Below are 22,821 nucleotides of genomic sequence, written 5' to 3' on the forward strand. Positions count from 1 at the left end.
CTCCGTGTTCACTAGTGTGTACTGGGTTCTTAACGTGTGCCCAGTACAGCACCTCCTGCTGAGGGTTCAAAGATCAATGTAAGTCACAAGCCCATGCTCAAGGAGCACAGTCCAGAGGACAGACTTGACACCAACTAGGGAAACATGTAGTCTACTGTGGATCCGTGAGAAGAGAGCTCTTGGCCCAAACTGGGGTCCGGGAAGACTTCTTCCACAGCCTCCCATTCCTGGCGATCAAGAGTGTTCTTGCTCTCTCATATCTTCCTCGGTCAGCAGGTATATGCTTGAGGCAGAGCTCCAGCTGCTGGGTTTTCATCGCCCCGTGATTTCTCTTTCAGAGCCTCTGCTGAAGTGCAAGACGCCTTCATGACTTACACGGTGTATGATGACATCATCACCATCAAACTCATCCAAGAGGCCTGCAGAGTTCTGGGTAAGGAGGAAGAGGGCTTGTTGGGGTTTCCTAGGGCTGCCGTCACACAGTACAACTAGTTCTCATCCTCCATCCTGCTCGGTTAAGTCCCAGCGAACACCGAGTTAGCAGTCTTGATCCATCGCTCAGGTTCTAACTATAGATCCTTGTTTTGTGTGTTTCTGTTTCAAGATCCCTTATTTCATATATATCATTAGTATTGGACCCATGGGCAGGAGCACCATGACTCACACCCGAACGAAGCTTCTCTAACACACATCTTTTGTCTGAAAGGCACATCACACCCTTCTTGTATTTAGAGCACGAGGCAGCCCTTCAATGCTGTTCTTGGGGCATTTTCAGCAGCACACCACCAGCAAAAAAAGCACAAATGTGTAAAAACAGCATGCGAAATGGATTGCAAAAAGGACACTTAATTTACAGTATGCGAAATGAGATAAGGACGCAGAGTGCTGCCTCATTAGACCTTAGCTAGGAATGCGTGTGCTAGGGGACGAAGAGTTTTTGCTTCTCTGCACCTGCTCCTAAATGACTGCAAATGCTCGGTGGTACTGATTTTGGGGTTACAGACACGTTTTAGCGGAAAATGTGCAGTGGAAAATGTGCAGTGTTTTGGTGGTCCAGGTGTTCCCTAGAGCAGCGTAACTCCGCTCCTTGCTTCCATCCTCCCGTGCGATCTTCCCCACCATGTGTCTATGTCTCTATGTCCAAATCTCCCTCTTCTTCTTGCATTGGATTTAGGGCCCGCCCTCATCCTGTCACCTATCCTTTCCATTTGAGTAGGCTTGAGCTTCTTACAGACAAAAATCGTGAGGGTCCTTCTCAGTGTCAGCATCTGTATCAGCACTCTCATGCTTGGCCTTGATGATGGCCTTGACAGAGATAGTCATACATTTGAAATGTATCACCGTGACGATCTCCGGGTGTCGGGGGGAACAGCTCTGGGAATCCTCTTAGGCCAACCATGCTTGTGTTTATCTGGAAACAGAGCTCGTGTGTTTTGTGGGGGGGGGGGTGCTGAGGGCCTTCTTTCCCATCTGCTCTGCCGTGGGTCATAATGGGGGGCCCATTGTGGATGGTTCCACTTACAATGCACTTGTACTTCCCAGGTGATTCCTCACATGGACGTATCAGCAAGGGATGGCTTATTATATTAACCTGCTCGCTCCCCAGGCCCGGATGGGGAGGGGTTCAGGACAGAGAGAGAATACAGTCCTGCCTCTTTCTAGTTTAATGACTGAAGACAAGTTACTTACTTGGTTACAGTTTTCTCATCGATCTATGAGAATAGTAATATCTACCCGTCAGAGTTATTTTGAGGATTAGATGAGATGACATATGTGAAAATGTCAGAGGTGCTATCTGGCATAATAATAAGCTACCGAAATGTATTTCTTTCCTTCCTTCCTTCTCTCTGTATTAATTTCCTATTTCTAAATAAGGTTACATTTGGAGGTTGCAAGGAGACATGGGTTTTGGAGGACACTTCAAACCAGCACACCTTCCTTTCCTTTACCGTTCCTTCTTACCCGCACGGAGCTGGGGCCTGGAGAGGAAGGAGTTTCTACTGTCCCAGGCTCCAGGCGGCTGGGTGCCGGAAGCCGAGAGAGTCCCCTGGTGCTTCCGGGTTCTTTGACAACATTCTTTTCTGGTCCTAGTTGCACTTCCTTAGGCTACCCCTACAGGCACTGTGGCCTTGGGTCGTGGTGAGATGGCATCTAGGGATTACTGCAGGCGGACCGTGTGTCAGCTTCCTCGCCTGACACCTAGACCCTGGGACAGAATTGTTGGAAGCAAGGCTGAAGGCTGGATCCCATGCAGCCCCCAGGGGCTCAGGCAGCCGAGGCTGTGGTTTCCAGCTGTTTGTCATGGAGTCTCTGAGGGTCCTGAAAGTTGGCCTTCTGTCCTTGGGACCTCCTCCAGGGGAGGTCTCAGGTAAAAGTCTGCCCCAGGCACACAGTGACCAGCCCAGCACATGTGCTGGGGAACACGTCAGGGCGGTTCGTTAACATGAAGCCTGCAGAGACAGGTGGCTTCCCCAGAACGCAGATTTGTAAAGTGCTGGTGTTGGGTGAGGCCTTGAGTTTATTTCTCTTTCCTGTGACTATTAGGGAAATTCTCTGATTAAAAAAATTGTGCCAGCTTTAACCTCATGCACATGTTTTCCCTTTGTTTCATCACGGCAGTTTGATTGACATCTGTGTCTCTGCTCATGCTCCTGGTCATTCCCAGAGGCAGAAAACTGTTCAGGTATCCGCGGCGGGGAGAAGCCCCAACTGTCCGCAAAGCTGGGAGGGGGAAGCTTGCGAGGCTCAGGGAGCTGAGCTCCTGGTCACCTGCCAGCCGCACCTCCTAATGGAATGAGACAAGGTTGTGTCCCGAGCCGGGATATCAGGTACCGAAATGAAACATTCACTGGCTCCTGCAGCTCCTGGAGCTCAGGCTCCAGAAGCAGCCAGCACGCCCTGCCTTGTTCTCTAGCGGTCCTTGGAGGCAGGCAGAGGAGGGGGAGAGACAGGGCCCACATGGCGTCTCAGAATCACAGCTGAGCACCCACCACCCCTCCCACTTCCAAAGAGGTTCACAGAGAGAGTTTCTAGGAAGAAGATGGGCCAGGATCTGGGGAACATCAATGGCACCTGTGAACTGCAGCTCTACCCTGTCTGACCTGTTTAGGGAGCCCCAGTCCCTCTGCGTCCCCAACAGCTGATGCCAGGGGAAATGGATGTTGGGCTTGGGCTATCCAAAAGTGGGTAGAGTCAGGATTTCAGGAGGAGTCCGACCCCAGTGTGTGTACTCTTTAGAGTGTTAGGCCACCCACCTGGAGCTGGGAGCCTGGAGACGAACCTTCGAGACCCAGCTCACCTCCTAGGCAGCAGCCTTCTTGCCTTCACACCACAGCTCGCCCACACCAGAGTGAGCCTCTTGGCCTTCTTGTTTAACATACCTGCCAAAGAGATTGTTGTCTTAAACATTGCTTTTTAATATTTTAGAACATGCGATTATGACATTACATATGCTTTTCAAACTGTGCGGGCAGACGCCTTCCTTATTCTGATCCGCTCATAGGCGAGGTCCAGCCCTCCCCCAGTCTGGCAGGCCGGCCCTGATTCTGAGTGGGGGCTGCTGGGCCTCTGGGACAAATCTCAGTCTTTATAGTGGCCGCCCTTTTCCCAGCTAAGTCGGGGGAGTGTCTGGTTCCTTTTCTCCGACAGAAGGAATAAAAATCACCAGGTGGGAGGTGGCTCTAGACTTGACCCAAAAGCTGGAGTTTTGACAGAGCTTAGGAAAGAGAAGAGCAACAGAGCTTGAGCTGCCTGGTAGGATGAAGCTCTCCTTCATCCTTTCTTTGATTTTCTTTCAAGGCTTCCCAGAAGCAGGAGACAGTAGTGGCTACATCAAGCAGGCTCCGTTTGGTTCCGAGCCCTCTGCCAAGGGGGCCTCTAGTCCCCATTCTAGGAGTGCCAGGGGTAGGTTTCTGGTGTGACCTTGGGTCAGGGATAGAAATTCATGGAGCATTGATCTCCTCCTCGAAAAGAAATACTGACTTCAAATGGTCATGGGAAGGAAAGGATGAAAGAGACAAGAAACGTGAGGCCCTCTGCAACATCTGGGACCCAAAGGAGGTACTCAGCGAATGTCAACTGCATCTGAAGGGGGGGCAGGGACATTTCGAGGTTTGGTGTCTCTGGCTATTGTCGCTTAAAAGTAGGGCTGAGCTTTGGTGTTTGCCTTAAATGGCTATAGTATAATGTTCTGGAGCCATTCTGAGCAGTGCTTGGTAAACCATACACAGCCCCTGGGCCAAATCTGGCTCCCTGCCTGTTTTCGTAAGCAAAATTTTATTGGAACTCAGCTGGGCCCATGTGTTGACATCTTGTCTCTGGCTGTTTTGAGCTATCGTGGCAGAGTTGAAGCGTTGCCGCAGAGACCTGCAAAACTGAAAACACTATCTACCCTTTACAAAACCAGTTTTGTCACCTAAGGCTCTAGAGAGTGGATCTTTGTCAAGATTTGTTAAATCCCCTTTTCCTTGAGAACTACTATTTATCAAATTATGTTCAACCCCCACCAAATTCATATGTTGAAGCTCAAACCCCCGATGTGATGGAATTGGGAGACGGGGCTTTTGGAAGATAATGAGGTTCCCCTGAGGTCACGAAGGTGGAACCTTACGATGGGATTAGTGCCCTCGTAGGAAGAGGTCTCAGACAGTTAGCCCTCTCTCTCAGGAAGCATGGGCATGTGCTTCCTCTCTCTCTCACACACACATCTCCAGCCCCAATCATGTGAGGACATGGTGAGAAGCCAGAAAGAGAACTCTCTAGAACCTGATCACACTGGCACTTGAATCTCGCACTTCAGGCTTCCAGAATTCGGAATAACTGAATTTCTGTGGTTAAGCTGCCAGCTCATAGTATATTGTGACAGCAGCCCGAGCAGACAAGCAGGAACTTGAGAAAGTTTTCACATCTCCAGGAAGAACAATTTCCTGCGTCTGATATCATGCCCAGGCCATTCTGTAACTGTGTGTGATTATGAACACTGCTGGGGGTGGCAGTTCTGTTCGCAGAGAGATGTCTTCCCATGCCTGCCCCTCAGGCTTTCATAGTTCCAAACCAACCCGATACATTTGGAAGCAGCAGTGATTTTATAGACGTTTGTCGATTTTATAATGTGTGAGGCTTTCTACCAAAAGCCAGAGTCTTTCACTGTGATTCCTCTCTAACTTCTTGTGGCTTATCTCAGTAACATCTCTTGGCCTATGCCAAGTTGCATATAAGTACGGTGAGCGTGTTTTCAAATGAAAAGTTGGGATGTGGGACGCCTGGGTGGCTCAGGTCATGATCTCGAGATCCCTGGAATCAAGCCCCGCATCAGGCTCCTTGCTCAGTGGGAGCCTGCTTTTCCTTCTGCTTTCTGCTCCCCCTGCTTGTGCTCTCAAACACAAAAATAAATAAAATCTTTAAAAGAAAAAGGTGGGATGCAAACTGAGTAAATAACATGCAGGCGTCTTGGAATCAGGAGGCTCTGGGAGACATGGATTGTAGGTTTCTCTCTCTCTCTCTCTCGATATATACATGCACATAAATACACACACACACTGATGTATATGTCCCATGAATCAGAGAGAGAGCATGGCCTGTCAGAAGGTAGTCCACAGGAAGGACAATTTATTTTTAAAGATTTATTTATTTGAGAGACAGAGAGAGCACAAGCAGGGGGAGAGGCAGAGGGAGAGGGAGAGAGAGAAGCAGACTCCCTGCTGAGCTGGGAGCCCAAGATGGGGCTCAATCCCAGGGTCTGGAGACCATGACCTGAGCTGAAGGCAGATGCTTAACCATCTGAGGCACCCAGGTGCCCCCAAAGGAAGGACATTTAACTGTTTAACAAAAGACACTGGTCAGTTGAGACAAACTCTTCCCTCAGACAAAGGAGAAAAGCACGCTCAGTTACCACTAGTCAATGCTTTGCTTTCCAAGTGAGCTCCAGAATGCAATTTGCCTACCTTTAAGCAAATTTTTGGGACTTTTCCAGACCACTCTGCCACCACATAGCTCTGTGCGTTCAATGAGCAGAATTCAGGATAGGACCAGATGGCAGGTTAAGCATTGCATAAGGAATTGTTCTGGGTATGAATAAGTACCTACTTAGTGTGTAAGTGGGTTATTAGTGATCTGAAGTGACAAAATGCAAAACAGTACACAACAGCCATTTGGCACAGCTGTGTCAGTCTAGACTCTGCTTGCTAAGAGACCAATAGTCAAACACGTTTCAACAGTCAGCAAGCGGCAAATGCCAGCAAGCCTTCTTGGCACTTGCCTCTTTTAAGATAAGAACAACAATGTAAAATTTACAAAGTCCCAAATCCGGCATTACGATGTTTGATCTTTACCATGACCCTCTGAGGGGGGATCAGTTGCCCCGGAAAGGTGATCCCCCCACCACGCCCCCAATGGTAAGGGCTTGACCTCTGGCATGCAGGTTCTGAGCCCAGTTTCCAAGCGCACAGCTCCAAGCAGCTGATGACTGGTGGGCATGGGCTCTCTAGCAAGGACTCTGGAATCAGACGGACTGGGGTGACCCCCCAGCTGTACCATACCCTAATAACTAACGTAACCTGGGCCAAACTCCCCATCGGTAAGCAGCCATGACACCCACGGCCCCTACGTCAGAGCGCCTGTCCTAAAGATGCAGTACAATACCGCAAGCCAAGCGCCTCACCCAGAGCAGATACTCCACAGAGCAGACCCTCGCCCTGTCCCCCTCCCCTGGCCCTACCTGGGAGGTCCCTGACTAGGCCAAGCCTCTGCTCCCAAGTTTGCCGGGAAGAAGGCAGCTCGTGATCTGCTGTGGAGGGCCTCCCGCCTGAGCTGGTGTCATCTATGGCCCAGCTGGTCTTCCTCTGCGGGCTGGTGAACAGTCCTGCTGCTTCTGGACCCCCACCCTCCCAGTTTAAAGTCTGTTTCCTCCTTGCAACCTGTGGTACTCACATGTGTAGCTGCTTTCTGCTTTTCTTTTCTTTTCTTTTTTTTTTTTTTATGATTTTATTTATTTATTTGAGAGAGAGAGAGAGCACCCTAACAAGAATGTGAGCTTGACAAGGTGGGTAGTTGGGGGAGAGCAGAGCTGGGGAGGGGCAGAAGGAGAGGGAGAAGCAGGCCAGGGGGCTGGATCCCAGAGCCCTGGGATCATGACCTGAGCCACGGAGGGTAGACACTTAGTCCACTGAGCCACCCAGGTGCCCCTCCTGCTTTTCTTAAGCTCCTTCCTCCTACTCACACAAGATTTCTCCTATTATCTCAGGCCTGGCTTTGGTGATGTTATTTGAGAAGGAGAATATTCTAGGTGAATGGCTCTTTCCAGTTTATCAGAAGCTTATTCCTTTGGCTACATTAGTCTTTCCATTTTCGATGGAAAATTTTCTAAAATGTACTGCATACACGTCCCCATCTTGTGGGAGAGCACGTGCTTCTCTGGGTCCCTCGGGTGGGTCACTCTGAGGAATGGCTCTTGTTCCCTGTATGCAGGCGATGGGAGGTGGGCAGGGGTCTTGGGGGGTGCGGCCCTGAGTGGGCCCTGTGTCCAGAAGGCCCAGCTCAGGCAGCTGTGGCTCTGTGGCCTTCCTCTGCCCGTCAGCCCTCACGCAGGGTTTGACAGGTATCATGTCCCCCACCCTGGACAGCCCACCTCTGCTCTTTCTAGTCCCTTGAGCCATCACCCAGGAAGAAGTAACATTTCCCGGTGATGTCAAAGAGCCAGGCTTGTTAAGTCAGAAAATTTGAGTTTAGACATCATTCCAATTGAAAACCTACTTCAAAGGCTTCATATCTCTTCTGGGGAGCCAAGCATCTAGAAAATGGACACTTCCTGACAGTGATTTTCCTGCCAGCAAAGAAGCCTTCCATTAAAACAACAAAAACAAACAACCCTTTTAGCCTCTTTCTCTCTCACACACACACAGAGAACTGTATTCTCAAGCACGTGTGCCCCTGCCCCAGCTTCGATAATTATTAATATTTCACCAATCTTGTTCCGTCTCTCTGGTCCCTCCACCCTTTTTCTGGTTTTGTTTTTGCTGGAATGTTTTAAAGCAAATCTCAGGTTTCCCATAATTCTACCCATAAATATTTCAGTATGAGTCTCTAACAAGATAAAGACATTTTAAAAACATAATCATAATGCCTTGATTATACCTAACAAAATTCATAATATTACAGAGGCCCAGAATCCAGCTGTATCTCAGCTGGCCATGGATAAATGTGGTCTTTGTGGTCTTTTTGTATTAGATTTACTAAGGTCTTTTTAGGACAATCAGCAAAAACTTCTACTTTGACATAATTTCAAACTCACAGGAGGTTTGCAAGAATAGCACGAAGAATTCCCAGATACTTTTCATCCATATTCCCCAAATGTTAACATTTTACTATATTGGATCCATCCTTCTCTATCTGTAATTTTTTTCCCCTGAATCGTTAGTACGTTGCAGATATGATGTCTCGTTAGCCCTGAAAATTCTCTTACGTAACTGTAATACAACTACCAAACTGAGGAAATGAACGTGTATGTAGGGCTATCACACACCCTACAGAAATTATTGAGATTTTTCCAGTTGTCTCCGTGACATCCTTTAGAACAAAGAAAACCTTGAACTGCGGAAGTTGTCACATCTCTTCCGTCTTCTGACATCTGGAAAAGTTCCTGGATCTTTCTTTGGGTTTTGTAACATTGCTATCTTTGGCAAATTCTGGTCAGCTATTTTGTAGGATGCCCTCAACTCAGGATTATCTGATATTTCCTCTTGATTCAATTCACATTGTGCTTTCTTGGTGGCAAGACCACAGAAGGGATGTTTTGTCCTTCCCAGGTCACTGTAGCAGGGGACATATGATGTCCTTTTGTCCCATTGTCCTGTTATTGGTGTTAACTTTGATTGCTTGGTTAAGGAGGGATCTGCCAGGTTTCTCTACCACATCGGTCCTGTCTTTCCCTTTGTAATCAGTAGTTTGTGAGAAGATACTTTAAGACTATGCAAATACCTAGTTGCTTCTCAAACTCCTCCCTCCCCAGTTTTAGTACTCATTGGTGATTCTTTTTTTTTTTTAAAGATTTTATTTATTTATTTGACAGAGAGAGATCACAAGTAGATGGAGAGGCAGGCAGAGAGAGAGAGAGGGAAGCAGGCACCCTGCTGAGCAGAGAGCCTAATTCGGGACTCGATCCCAGGACCCTGAGATCATGACCTGAGCTGAAGGCAGCGGCTTAACCCACTGAGCCACCCAGGCGCCCCTCATTGGTGATTCTTGCCTGAAACCATTATTACGGTGGTGGCCAAATGGTATATTGTTCCTTTTATGTTTATTAGTTGGATTTCTACTGGGAAAGAAAGGATTTTCCCCTCTTCCCCATTTATTTATATCAATATGAGCCCTTGGCTATTATTTTTTAAATAGGTTATGATTCTTTGATTTCATTATTTCTTTTGATGCTCAAATTCTCCAAGATTGAACCAGTGGAAGCCCCTTTAAGCTGGACTCTTTGTCCTTTTGATTCTTTGGTTATTTCTTTAGTTTCTGGGATGACTAGATGTTATAGGCTTGTTTTAGCCCTTCCCTGCCCCAGCTCTGAAATCTACTGTTTCTCCAAGGAGCTCTGACCACACACACACCCCGATCAACTGATCAATAGATCTATCCATCCTTCCATCTATCCATCTAATAGCATGATGAGTCTTACTGTCTTATTATGGTAGATTTGCTAATCTACCTCACAGACTTCATTCTGTTCTTTCCCCTTCCATAACTGTAACTGCCTTCTCATACACTGAGGAACTTGTTCCCCACTTTTCACAATATATTTACTTACACCCTTAATCCTCAAATGTTCAGAAAGTCGTTTCAGAATTGCTTACCAACACCATTGTGGGAAGGAAACCTACTAACTACAGTTAAATATTTGTTTACAGTTTTTTGTTCGTTTGTTTGGTTTTGGGTTTAGCCTAAAGACAGAGCAGTGTAAATCCTATGTTCAGATGTTACTGGTTTTTTTTTTTTTCCTGGGTAATTAGATTTTTCAAAACTGTTCTGTTACCATACTGTTCTGTTAATCTGTTTCTGTTTGAATTGTATCTCGGAGCTTTCCCTATCCTTATTTATTCCGTATTTATTTTCTTTATTTTCAGTATATGAGTCATTAACATGATTCCTCAAACCAGAACTGTCCAAAAAGTTATGCTCAGAGCAATGTCAGTCCCCTGCCCTCCACAGTTTTTCTAACCTCTCTACCTCATTCCCACCAATGCCCTGTAGGTAGGCAATCCCAAAAGTCCCTGGTTTATCCTTCTGGTGTTTCATTTTGCACAAATAAACAGATAAATGCATATTTCCGTATTTCCCCTGACCTGTTACACAAAAGATAAAATGCTAAGCATACTACAGATTCTCCTTTGCACCATCAAAAAATATGTTAAGGCACCTATGGCTCTTTCAGTTTTCTCATTTTCTTGCCATTTCCTATTTTTCCCTGACTCCCTGTGACTTAGAGAACTCATGGAATCCTAAGTTCACTGAGCTGAAACTGTGTAACAACACAACACAATGTTTTAAAAACACTGGTTTTTAAAAGTGACCTGTGCTCTGCTAGACAAGCTCTCTCAATCAGAAATCCGAGAAGAAGCCCCAGACCCAGCACGGATAGAAGAGGCCACACTCAAACTCGAGATCTGTGTTCAAGCACCATTAGTCTCTGAACCAGCCGGCCTCTCCTATGAATAGAGCTGGGTGCCCAGGAACAAAATAACCAGGGTCTGGAACAAGCATCTTCATGGATTTTTGGAGGTTTACAGATTTAAGAGAAAAGTCAGATAGTCTTTCCACACAAGGATGCCACTGTCACTTTGCTATACCTCGCTTGGTTTGCCAACAGCCGTGTCCTCCTGAGTATGGTTCCCAGGAGAAGGAGGTCTCTGGGATCTGTGCTTTCCTGGCGGGTAACAGGATGCACCTGCTCAGCACTCCAGCCCATGGGACACACACACAGTTGTTTTCTCTCAGCTTGCATCAGCCAGATTTAGCAGGAAGGGAGGGGGAAGGGGGAAAGAGGAAAGAATGATTCCACACCTGTCCATGCACTTTTCAGTTCTTCTCCCAGGGGCTTATAAGCAATGGAAAGGACTTGAGTGGAATTTATTTCAGTTCTTTGTGGCTTAGCAGGTGGCCCTTGATTGCTCTTATAGACAAGCCTGCCTGCATCCAGTTTGGGATGGACCCAGAAGCAGAGAACCCAAAAGAGGCAATTAACACAAGCCATTACCACCCTCTACCCTCCCAAGCTTTGTCTTGATTCAAAAGACCTGGGTAATATATTTTTGGAATGTATGTGTAACTCACCCTTGGTAAGACCAGACCAATTCAGAACAGGGCTCTTTCCTGCTCAGATTACAAAACAATTATCTGCCCAAGAGTCTGGGTGTGAACAATGAGCCATAGGGAATCTGCTTCTCTGATCATCTCAAGAAGCAAACAGAGGCTGGGAAGTACCCAGGCCTCCTCTGATCCCCTGCCACCCCTGCAGGAATTGTCCTTAAGCTCAAGGGACCTGGAAAGCCCCTTGCTGGGAATTCCAGATTCAGCCAGAGCACCACAGAGCCCTGCAAGGATCCAGCCAGGGAGTGTGGTGATTGTAAATTCCGCAGTTCTCCCGTGAGCCTGGGCTTTCCAGGCCTTGTCCCAGACCCCAAGACCTCCCAGAGTCGCCACATCACAGGAAATAAGAGAATGTTCTTTCACAGACACACCAGGCCACCAGCATCAAGGGATGTCCTGTCTCCTGTGTCAGTGATGACGGCCCTTAAGCAGTCCTTACTCTTGAGGAGAACTCTCGTTTATTTGCTGCTCTAGAGACTGGGGGATGTGGTATAGAAATCACTGAATGCAGAGCACCTGGCAGGCTCAGTGGGTTAAGTGTCTGCTTTTGGCTTAGGTCATGATCCCGGGGTCCTAGGATTGAGTCCTGCATTGGGCTCCCTGCTCAGCGGAGAGCCTGCTTCTCCCTCTCCCTCTGCCTGCTGTTCCCTCTGCTTGCACTCTCTCTCTCTGTCAAATAAATAAGTAAAATCTTAAAAAAAAGAAAAAAAGAAAAAGAAATCACCAAATTTAGAGTTAGAGCTTCTGCCCCTGGTTTAGGTCCATTAACAAAGACGACTCTCAATTTCAAAAAGGGGACACCTCACCTGTAAAAAAGGGGACATGATAATAAGATTAGTTAACCTACAAGGTTTCAGCATGCGCCAAGAAAAATAATTGATGATTTTGATTATTGAGTACTTAATGATTAATGAGTATTTCAGGAACTATAAAATTTCTTTAATAAAGACTTCTGCTTCTATAAAGCAAACAATCACATTCTGTCTATTGCAATAGTGCAGACAGTGGCAGCAGCCCCAGCAAAGGCCACCAATCTACCTATAGGTCTTTATCAAGCTCCTACCTTGTGTCCGGCTCAGAAAATGTGTAGAATGAGGTCACTGCCTCTCAGGAATTTCACAGTTGGGAAGAAAGTAAAATGCAACCCTTAGGAAGAGTACCCAGTGTGGCGTGGGCTATTCAGAGAAATCTTTATGGAGGTTGTGGTGTGCAAAGTACACCCCATGGGGAAACTGGGATGGGGAGAGGACAAGAGGAAAAGGGGAGATCATTGCAAGCATTCGGCATCATTTTCTGGGTAAATCAAGATAGGTTCATCCATATTGTTTCTTAGCTGTTTCTCAGAGATAGCTTTTCATTTCATTTACAAGCCGTTGTCTTTAAAGACATCTAGCGGTGGTAGGGGAGATTGGAGGGGGCCATACACAGCCCTGCGCAGAGCAAACTTGGCTCTGGAAGACAGAGTCAGCCAGTATAGGGATGGGAAGCTGTCGCTTCTGGACTGTAGAGGAATTTATGCCTTGGGGACCACAGAGAAGACTGGGGTAGGGTTAGAAGAATCTCATGTTCCCGTGTCAGGACTCATTGTCTTCCTCATGGTGGAAAGTGAACCCTTTGGAACCTGCTCAGTAACCCATGGGCAGGATGTGAACACTTTGGAGCCCAAGGAAGATCGCCTGAATGAGAATGAACACTTTGCAGGTGCTTTTATTTTGGGGCTATGCTTTGGGTTCCACAGGCGTGTCCATGGAAGCCATTCTGAAACTCTTTGGAGAATACTTCTTTAAATTCTGCAAGATGTCTGGCTACGACAGGATGTTACGGACACTGGGCGGAAACCTCACGGAGTTTATTGAAAACCTTGATGCCCTCCACAGTTACCTCGCACTGTCTTATCAGGTAAGACTATCTGAGGCCGATCTTGGTTGCTCTAAGGGGGAGCAAATGCCTGAGGCAGTCCTCGGTCATCGTCGCCCTGCCCCCAGGAGGGGTGCAGGTGCAGGGGTGGGCAGAATCCTTGGTACTGGTGTCTGGAAGGATGGGACAATGAATGCCTATTGGCCACTTTGATCAACTGGCTGGCAACAAAGAAGGACAAGCTGAAGAGGTCAACTTGGCAACATAGGTCAGCTTCTTCCAACAGTCGCTGGTGTGGCTTTGGAATGAAATCTGGAAGACTGATCCCAGTGGGAACGAAGGCTGGGAAACAATCAGGTTTTGGTGGATTTGCAAGATCGCTCCTCAGGTTTCCTGGCCTGGATGGAGCTGATAAATAGCTTCTGTAGCCAGATTCATTTTCTCTCGTATCAGAAGGAAGGGCTTGACAGGGCCCAGAGCCACAGTCGGAAACCATCCCGCGATGAGTGACCTGCGGGGTGGCTGCTTGTGGTGTTGAGAAACTAATGTCCCTACTGGGATCTATCCTTCTGGAGTTCTTCCCTTGGTTTTCTACCTTGTAGGCATCGTTGGAAATCCAAACGCCTAGACCTCCTTTCCTTTTTTAAGAAAAGAAAATGCTCCATTAAATAGGCAAAATGGCACTTATGTTTTTTGTTTTTTGATAATAGATTATTTTATATAAAATTATTTATATTTCTTTTTAGGACTCTTGATAGTTGACCAAGCTCTTTCTTCCCTATTTTTATATTTAATGCTCATAACTGCCCTTGAAGGGTTGTCATAGGGATAAAATGGGAGTATCTAAGCTAAATGCCCCTGCAACCATAAGGCACCCTTCTGCGTGTTCAATGGGAAAATGATTATTTTCTCTGTTGTTCACATAAAGAATAAGGAGCTTGGAAGCCTTAACTGACTTCAAGTAGGATGAGTAGGTGGGCTGTCCTGTTGCTATCTTGTGAACTACTCAAGGACAGAGGGAACAGAAGGAGCTCTGACAATGGGGTCATATGGGCCTACCACACTGTCTGACCAGCTGACTAGCTGTGTAGTACCCTCAATGGACCTCTAGCTTCTCACTTATTCATTTAGTAAGTATGTATTGAGCATCTACTCGGTGCCAAGCCTTTTGTAGGCATTGGGCAAACACAGAGACAAAAAGGAATGAATAGTTAAAAAAAAAAAATCCACCCCCATATTATTGTGTGAATTATAAGAGAGCACATGCGGAAGTCCCCCGCATCGTGCTCAGTCTAGAAAAGGCATTTCACAAATAATAATAACTTCCTTCTTTTCCCTTTTCTCTCTGTTCCATATGGCCAGTTAAAAAAATGATAATAATTCATATGGCAACTTCCTTTAAATTTTCTTAGCGAAAGCACTGCTGTTAGGATACAAAGAAATACAGTTGGGCCCCTTCAATAATGTCCCATATTTTAATATAGCATCTTTCACCTGTAAATTTGGCTAATACCTCAAATCACAGTCCTGGAGAATGTTAATGTTCTCCCATTCATTCATTAAACCAAAAAAAAAAATTATGGAACGTCTTTTATGCTCCAGATACTGTGCCCACCATTTACTCCCACTTTAATGAATAAGGGTGGATGGAACTGAGGGTCTGAAGTCCCAGCCCGTTGTTTGTACACCTAACTCCTAATACTTTTCCTCTGGGGTAGCCATCTGTCATTCCTTCACGTGCCCAAACCAATGCTAAGGAACAGAACTTTTCAGCGGTGCCTAGGTGGCTCAGTCAGTTAATTGTCTGACTCTTGGTTTCAGCTCAGGTCATGATCTCAGGGTCGTGAGATCGAGCCCCAAGTCAGGTCTGTGCTCAGCGGGGAGTCTGCTTGAGATTCTCTCTCTCCCTCTGCCTGTGCCTCTCACCCTCTCTTTCTCTCTCCCTCTCTCAAAATAAATATATAAAATCTTAAAAGAATAGAACTTCTCAGGATGTAAGTGAGGGTATTTTGCACATGATGACATGAATAAAAAATATAAATGTTTTAATATGCAAGTTGTAATTAAATACTGGCAGTGATACCTGATAGCTATCGAGCTTTATACTGGGCAGAACATTCTAGATTGTCTCTCTAGGCACAAGTAAAATAAGATAATGCTGACTTTTCTTTATGTCTGCCTCTAGTCATCTGTCAAAGCCTTAAGGCATACGTTTCTGATTATAGCTGTGCCTTTAATCTTGGTTTTTTTTTTTTTAGCTAACTTTCATTGGGTGCTAATTATGAGGCAGACGTTGGGCTAAGTAATTTATAATCATTGAATTATCTTCCTTACACTCCTAAGATTAGGTATTCTTATTTTTTCTCATGATATAGATGAGAAAACAGGTCCAGAAAGGTCAAATAATTGCCCCAGTTGCTAGGTTATGGTGGCCGAGCTGGGACGCAACCCCACATAAGCCTGTTTCCCAAAGATCATGCTTTGTTTGCTTCCCATTATTTTCCCTTTGCCCTAATTCTCCACTTCCATAAAAAAAGTCTATTTTAATCAAAAAGACAAAAGTATTATCTTACTATTCAGAGAGTTGGGTAGAATTAAAAGCACAGACTTTGAGCAGCGTCTCTGGGAAGTAGCTTAGGCTGGGGGTGAGGACTGAAGGTGGAAGTGATAGCAAGAGGCTGTGAATTTTCCTTCTAGCCCTTCCAGACTCTGTTATTTTTTTCACTATGCAGGGCCTGGGCAAAGTTTTTTAAATAACTTTTAATTTCCTATTTTATTACATGCTTTTTATATGTGTTGCCTCAAATCCTCTTTATATATACATATATATATTTATTTAATATTCTTAAATTTTTAAAAAATTCTTTTTAAGTTCTTTAAAAAATTTTAATTCTTTAATTTCTATATTTAAATTTTTAAAAATTATATATATACATGTGTGTGTATATATATATATACATACATATATATATATATATATATATATATATATATAATATTTTTAAAGAAACTCATTTTAACTAGAAACCCTCCCACCATAGAAGAAAGCAAATATCATGATATCATGGTAGGAACCCACCTCCCTAAGTCTCCTCCCTCACTTGGACCACAAGCTGTAAGCCTGGGTGTTGAGCTGCCTACTAATCAAGGTTGGATGGGGGAGGCTGTTTCTTTTCAGAGACTCCCCCAGGCAATGTCCCCATCTTTATTTCTTGACATATAGCTACCATGAGATGGTGCATACTTGAATGTCAACATTTGTTCCCAGAGAAAGATGATCTCTTCCGATATATCTTGATTTTCCAAATGTGCAATCTTACACAGCAGACAGCATGTTACTTCCAGGATGAGAGATGAACTCTTCTCTAAGTCGCTCTGAGCGCCTGATCTTTCGGAGGGCGAAGACACCCATGGTCACCCACTCACAGGCCAAGCAGCTGGCCCGCCATGGGGTGTGGCTAGAAGCAGCGCGCAGTGTGCGAAGGCTCACTGGGGTCCATATTTGTTGCACCCTTACTTCAGCCTTGACTCCACTGAGCCTGTTTCTTCCTCTTTAAAAGAGAGCTAATACTTGCATATAGAGTGGGTTAGGGAATTAGGGATAATATCAAAAGGGGCCAAAAACCATGGTGGATTTTATATGATTGGAGAGGGGCTGGAGATATAGCTTTCTGTGTCGTTATGGGTAAGTACTGTTGTGCACAAAGCCTTAGAAGTATAATTTAAACAACTTGGGTTTACGGGGAGAAACATGTCATGTCTTTCAAATAGGAGATGAACGCACCATCGTTCCGCGTGGAGAAAGCAGCAGATGGGAAAATGCTTCTCCATTACTACTCTGATAGGAGTGGTCTGTGCCACATCGTACCAGGTATGGGAATAGCCCCACCATCCCCACAGATATGACGTCTCTGGAGTTCTCCTCACAGATTCTCCAGGATGGCTAATAGCCCACCCAGCTCTTCCGTAATCTGGTTCTTTGTCATCTTGATCATTACTCCCAAAGACTTTGGGCCATTAAAATAAGTTCCCAAGGTGCCAAGAGAAGGAACAGTTTCCATTTTTTATTTTAACATTTTGAACTACATGTTTACATAGTTATGATGATTCTGCATACATTATTTTGTATCAACCTTTCTTTGTGTATTCGGCATTATGGAGAAAAAGCATCCTTCTGTGTTTCCACATGGTCCTTTAAACTCATTTTCAACTGCCGAGCGATAATCCATATTGTAAATAATGAGTCCCCTATTGTTGAATTTTTAGTCGATACTACTCTCTTATTATTGCTTTGGTGAACATTTTCATGCACAATTTTCCCATGCTTACATTATAACCCCAGGATAGATTTCCAGAGCACCTCTTTTTAGAACATGGTCCTTAAAGCTTTTATAACTAGATTTTGTTTACATTATTTCTAGAGTTGGTTTAGTGAGTTCAATGCCTTCCTGAAATAAACAAACAAATGAATAGATGTTAAACTAGAAATTAGAGTGGCAGGGCTATATTCGTTATGCAGACATATATAATTTAAACCTCTACCCGGAAGTTATTTTATTTTTAATTTTATTAATCTGTCCTCTGTTGCCTGTCTTGATGCAGGGCCTGGGCTTAGTGAACTCTGGGATATTCATCTAAAGTCTAACTTGATTATAACTTTTGGTGGCAAAACTGCCTCTTGCCATCCCTCACCGTAAAGTGTCCTTCTGCTGTAGGTATCATTGAGGCTGTGGCCAAAGACTTTTTTGACACTGATGTGACCATGGATATTCTCGACATGAGTAAGGAAGACGAGAGGACAGGAAAGAAGGAGCATGTTGTGTTTCTGGTTGTGCAGAAGTCTCACAGAGAGATGAGAAGGGCAAAACCAAACCAGATACAAGACAATCAGGACATCCTGAGAGACCAAGAGGTACTGGGTTTGCTATGTCTTTGGGAAGCACAGATCCTCTTAGTGGAAATGCCAGTCTCAGAACAATCGATGCAAAGAAAAGAACCAAATGGACTTTCTAATCGTGGATTTAAGGGGAGCTTCTCAGCCTCAACACTATTGACATTTTGGGCCAGATAATTCTTTGTTATGATGGGCTGTCTTGTGCACGTCTAGTAGCATTCCTAGCTCACCTACCAGACATGAGTAGGACCCTGCTTCCCCACTCCTTAGCTGTGGGAATTAAAAATGTCTCCAGGGCAGTGGTAGGGACAAAATCATTATTGGTTGAGAACGGCTGGGTTAAGAAAACTTGGATAAAACACTGGGAGGTTTTCAGGGATGAACTTCAGCCTGGAACATTTTCACCTCTAAAAACACTGATATGAAGGCCAGACATTTGGGTTTGTGGCTTATTTTGCAATCCTTCTAAAATAAATTGACCTTTCAAGCCCTTAGCACCCACTTCTAGAGTTGGGACCAGTTGGGAGTCTGGAGTCAATTCCTGATCCTGTGATGGCTGCCTCAATTCCAACTTGTAGAGTGAATGTTTTCTACTTAGGAACTACATATATCCACACAGCTTATGCAAGCATCCCGATGATTCTGTGTCTCCTGGAGCACCCAGTGTTTATGTCTTAGAGCATTCAAAGCCCCCCTCAGAGTCTGTTGGCTACAGAATCTTCAACCACAAGAAGAGAAGATGTTCTTATGTGATTTTCCTGCCAGCCCTATTGTGAGATTTGTAAGAAGGCCTTGCTGCCTTTGGCAGAGAAGCAACAGGAAGATTAACTAGATACAAATCTTAGGGATAAGGAAGTCTTGCTAAAACTGACCTTGCATGGCCTTGCTGTTCCACTGGTCCTGATTACAGCAGAATGGGGCTTGTGCACCTCTAGGCACATGACCAGTCCCATGACCAGACACACGTGCTTCTCTTTTTGTCACCTACAGGCCATGGAGGCGGCTTTCCTTAGGATGAAAGAGAAATATTTGAGTGTCTCTGTCTGTCCTGTGAAGAAATCACACTGGGAAATTGTGAGAAGCATAGTCATGTTTGGAAAAGGTGAGTGGGTTGTTTTCCTGACTGTGACTCTTGGAGCAGAGTAATGGCTTGGTGCACACAAATGGGTCAAGACTTCCATGATTATGATGTCATTGATTTCTGCAGAGCTTGGATTTGGAGGCAGGATTTTTAACTTTAAGACATCAGACTCTAGCTTGCCTTCCTTTGTCCCTTTTGTGCTGGGTGACGCAGAGACACAGGCTCCCCGATAATCAGGGAAAGCCACTGGAGAGAGGATGGGTATCAGTCCTAGGTGGAGACTGTGTTGAAAGGAAGGAGGATGAGCACTGACATATTCTCAAAAACAATGCATTTTCTATAGCTTCTCGGGCCTTCGCGACTGGGATGCACTTCTGATCTAGAAGTCTGCAGTTAATAACCATGGTGTCCAGTAGTGCAAAGCACACTGGATCAGGAGCCAAGAAAGCAGATTTCTGGCTCTGTCCCTGAGGCGCTGTATGGCCCTGAACAAGGTCCTCCATCTTCTGCATGAAAAATGAAGGCGTCAGGCTCTGAAGGTGCCCTTGTTGACACTGAGCCCATCCCATGATCAGCACTAATGACTAAGCCAGAATGGGAGCCCCGCCCCACTGGGAGCCCGGAGCTAGAGCCCTCCCCGTCTTGCCCCATAGGTCCTGGTGACATGCATCTGGGAGGAGGTCTGCAGGGCTCAAAAGGCTGCATTCTGAGTCCCTCAAGCCATGGCAAGCAAGTCAAACACGCAATTGACATCCTTTGTCTCGGAGATTTTCATATCAAAAAGGCTCCATTTCGGATCTCTACCCCCTGCCAAATAGGGCTGTTGGTTAAATTTTCATGTGCCACCCAAAACTGTCAGTCTAAAAAGCTCCATGGCAAATGTCCCTGACGCTGGGCCGGGCACACACGCTCTGCTCTGCTAGCTCATTGTCTGGCTGTCACCGTTTCAATGCCGGCTCTGTTTGCATGGCGAGACGTACTCAATTGGCCCAGAAACTCTTCAGCGTCGGGCAGAAACTTGGCAGGGGATAGGGGGGTACTTCTCAACCCGGTAGCAAGTTTTCTGTTTGTTTTAATTTGGAAGAATTGCTGTGGCCATCTGGAGATGCTAAGGGAGCCTGTGATAGAGAGTGGGGACTGCTCTTTGCCCATGAACGTTTAAGACGCTATCCCGAGCGAGCTCTGCTCTGTGCCAGGTTGGTGGCGTGAGCTGCCTGTGAGCAGGACTCTCTTTTTCTACACCCAGGGCATCTCGTGAATACCTTCGTGCCAGTTTATCCTGAGCAGCTCTGGATTGAACAGAAGACGTTCTGCAATGCTTTTCCTTTCCACATTGTGTTCGATGAATCAGTAAGAGGCCCCTTCCCTCTGTCGCTTGGATTAGGAATAAGCTGGGAAGGGAATATGTTGTATAGTCTTTCATGGCTGGTGGGGACTTTCAAGTCCCTGAGGAGTCCCCAGGGTTTGGGAGACTAGGATTTAGCCTGGTGTGACGGGCCATTGACTTCTTTTTCATTTTGGCGTCCTCCAGAAACCAGAGTGCAGGATCTTCTCCATACGTATGGGTTGGGGACAGCACCAAGGAGACTAGACTAGGGAGTGCATGGGGGAAAGTTTGTCATTAGAGAAAAAAGACATGACACCAAAATTCACGACACCGAGAGATGAAAGAACACAGTAATGACAGGGTGAAATTTTAGATTGGGGTCCTTGCCGTCCTTGTGGCCATTATGGAAGGCTCAATCCCACCAAGCTTCTCTTTCTACAGCTTGAAAGCAGGGAAGAGGTCTGTGCCAACTCATGCCACAGTTTTGTGGGAGCTATAAGGATGACCATTAATGGAAAATGTTTGGTTGTTGTCAATTTCCTTGGCTAAAATTATGTCAACTGATTACAAGCTCATTTAAAGGGCAATGAGGCAAAATAAATTTGGTCAAAAATATCAGTTAAAATGCCTTCAGGTAGTTGTGATTTTCTTTGATATTTATTTGATCTGTTGGAATCATCAGAGACCTATTGGAATCATCACCTCCAGTGGACTGCTGGATAAGGGTTCTATGAAATTTACTCATTTGAGGGTCTTCTCTGCTTGCAAAGAATCGATCTAACTGAGGAAATCAAACACTCCTATAAGAAACAACTAGGGAATGATAAAGCAATATGCTTTGGCATTTCCCTGGTGCTACGAGGATGTTATTATTGCTACTATTAATGTTTTAAATTCTGATGTATTTGAAAACTCCTTTTTCTTTTTAAGAATCACAGAAAACTTAATGATAGTTATTCTACAGTGTTAAGTCAATTTCTGTAGCCTAACAGACAGCCCGGGGTTAGTGATGTTAAGTATTATGGGCAGATTATGTAGACATTGGACATTTTATGTACAGGAGACTCATTTTGCTTCTTCCTTCTGTGTGTCCCCTGGAGGCAGCAGTGGAAGATATCTCCTCACATCTGTGATGGACTCCTTCACCTGGGGTCTGGGTGTCAGATCTAAGCTACAGAATTTGCTAATTTCTTTATTAATGGATTCTAAAGGGAGGGAAGGCAGAAGAGTCAAAGACAAGGAGAGACAGAAAGAGACAGAAACAGAGAAATCCCACAGAGTTAGAGAAGAACTGTTAACCCAGTTGAGACTTTGAACATCTGCTTCTTGTTAGTAAGAAATATGCTTTTGAGCACCCTATACTATCCTTTCCTCTTTCAGAGATTAGCTACAGATTTGATTTTTAAAATAATATTTATTACTTCTATGGTATCTATTCCATTAGTGACCCCTTCTCCTCCTTAGTGAGTCACAGAGGATACAGAGTGGTATTTCCAAGGGGAAGTGCATGGTGCAGGTTGCTTTCTGTTTCCTGGTCTCACATCTGTCCTCTGTGGATAGCTGAGGGTCAAGCAAGCTGGAGTGAATATTCAGAAGTATGTCCCAGGACTCCAAACCCAGAAGATTCGATTAGATGAGTATTTCTCCATCATTCATCCCCAAGTTACCTTCAACATTTTCAGCATCTGCAAATTTATCAACAGTCAATTTGTCCTGAAGGCACGAAGAGAAAGGATGCCTGAGGCATGGAAAAGTCAGCCCGCACTCAAACTCCGAGGTAAGGAACTCACCCCTTCCCCCATCGCTCTCTGCCATCTGGGCCATTGCTCAGACAGGCACAAGGCAGAGTTTTTGTTTTTTTCAAAAAGTTGCATAGCAAGCGGGAGGCTGCCATGGGAGAGTTGGTGAGAAGCTTTAAAGCCCCACAGGACCCAAGCGGTGGTGCCGGGGTGGTACATGAGGAACAGATTCAGGAAAGAATTAAGGTAGAAGTTGGCGATTGGATGTAGAGGTTGCAAAAGAGAGAGAATACTGAGTCTAATGATTAGCTTTCTTGCTTGGGTAACTGAGTGATAAAACTAGGTAACTTGGGTAACTAGCTGAAAAGACATGCTGTGAACTCCTTGGGGTCAGGGACTTGGCCAGTTTGAGTCATTGCTGACTCCTTAATACCTAGAATAGTGTGCCTGGCTCATAGCAGGGGTGAGGAGCAAGGAAATAAGGAGATCTGCAGAGGGGACTGAAGGTGAGTTCAGCTGTAACCATGTGTAAATACAGGTGAGTAATTTAAAAAAATTCACTGCT

The 22,821-nt window shown here is 45.3% G+C and overlaps 1 protein-coding gene across 1 annotated transcript in view; it reads left to right on the forward strand.

The window, feature by feature from the left end:
- The first annotated feature begins 366 nt into the window (after nucleotides 1-366).
- Nucleotides 367-22,821, forward strand: part of LOC125095361 (guanylate cyclase soluble subunit beta-2-like) — a 43,174-nt gene continuing 20,719 nt past the window's right edge. Inside the window, exons 1-7 of the mRNA XM_047721688.1 lie at nucleotides 367-433; nucleotides 13,097-13,257; nucleotides 16,987-17,086; nucleotides 17,931-18,127; nucleotides 19,100-19,211; nucleotides 20,437-20,540; nucleotides 22,078-22,294. Of these exons, the coding sequence (XP_047577644.1) occupies nucleotides 367-433; nucleotides 13,097-13,257; nucleotides 16,987-17,086; nucleotides 17,931-18,127; nucleotides 19,100-19,211; nucleotides 20,437-20,540; nucleotides 22,078-22,294 (958 nt within the window). The remainder of the gene's footprint in view (nucleotides 434-13,096; nucleotides 13,258-16,986; nucleotides 17,087-17,930; nucleotides 18,128-19,099; nucleotides 19,212-20,436; nucleotides 20,541-22,077; nucleotides 22,295-22,821) is intronic.

This window comes from Lutra lutra, chromosome 3 (assembly GCF_902655055.1).
Source record: "Lutra lutra chromosome 3, mLutLut1.2, whole genome shotgun sequence".
Lineage (NCBI taxonomy): Eukaryota > Metazoa > Chordata > Mammalia > Carnivora > Mustelidae > Lutra > Lutra lutra.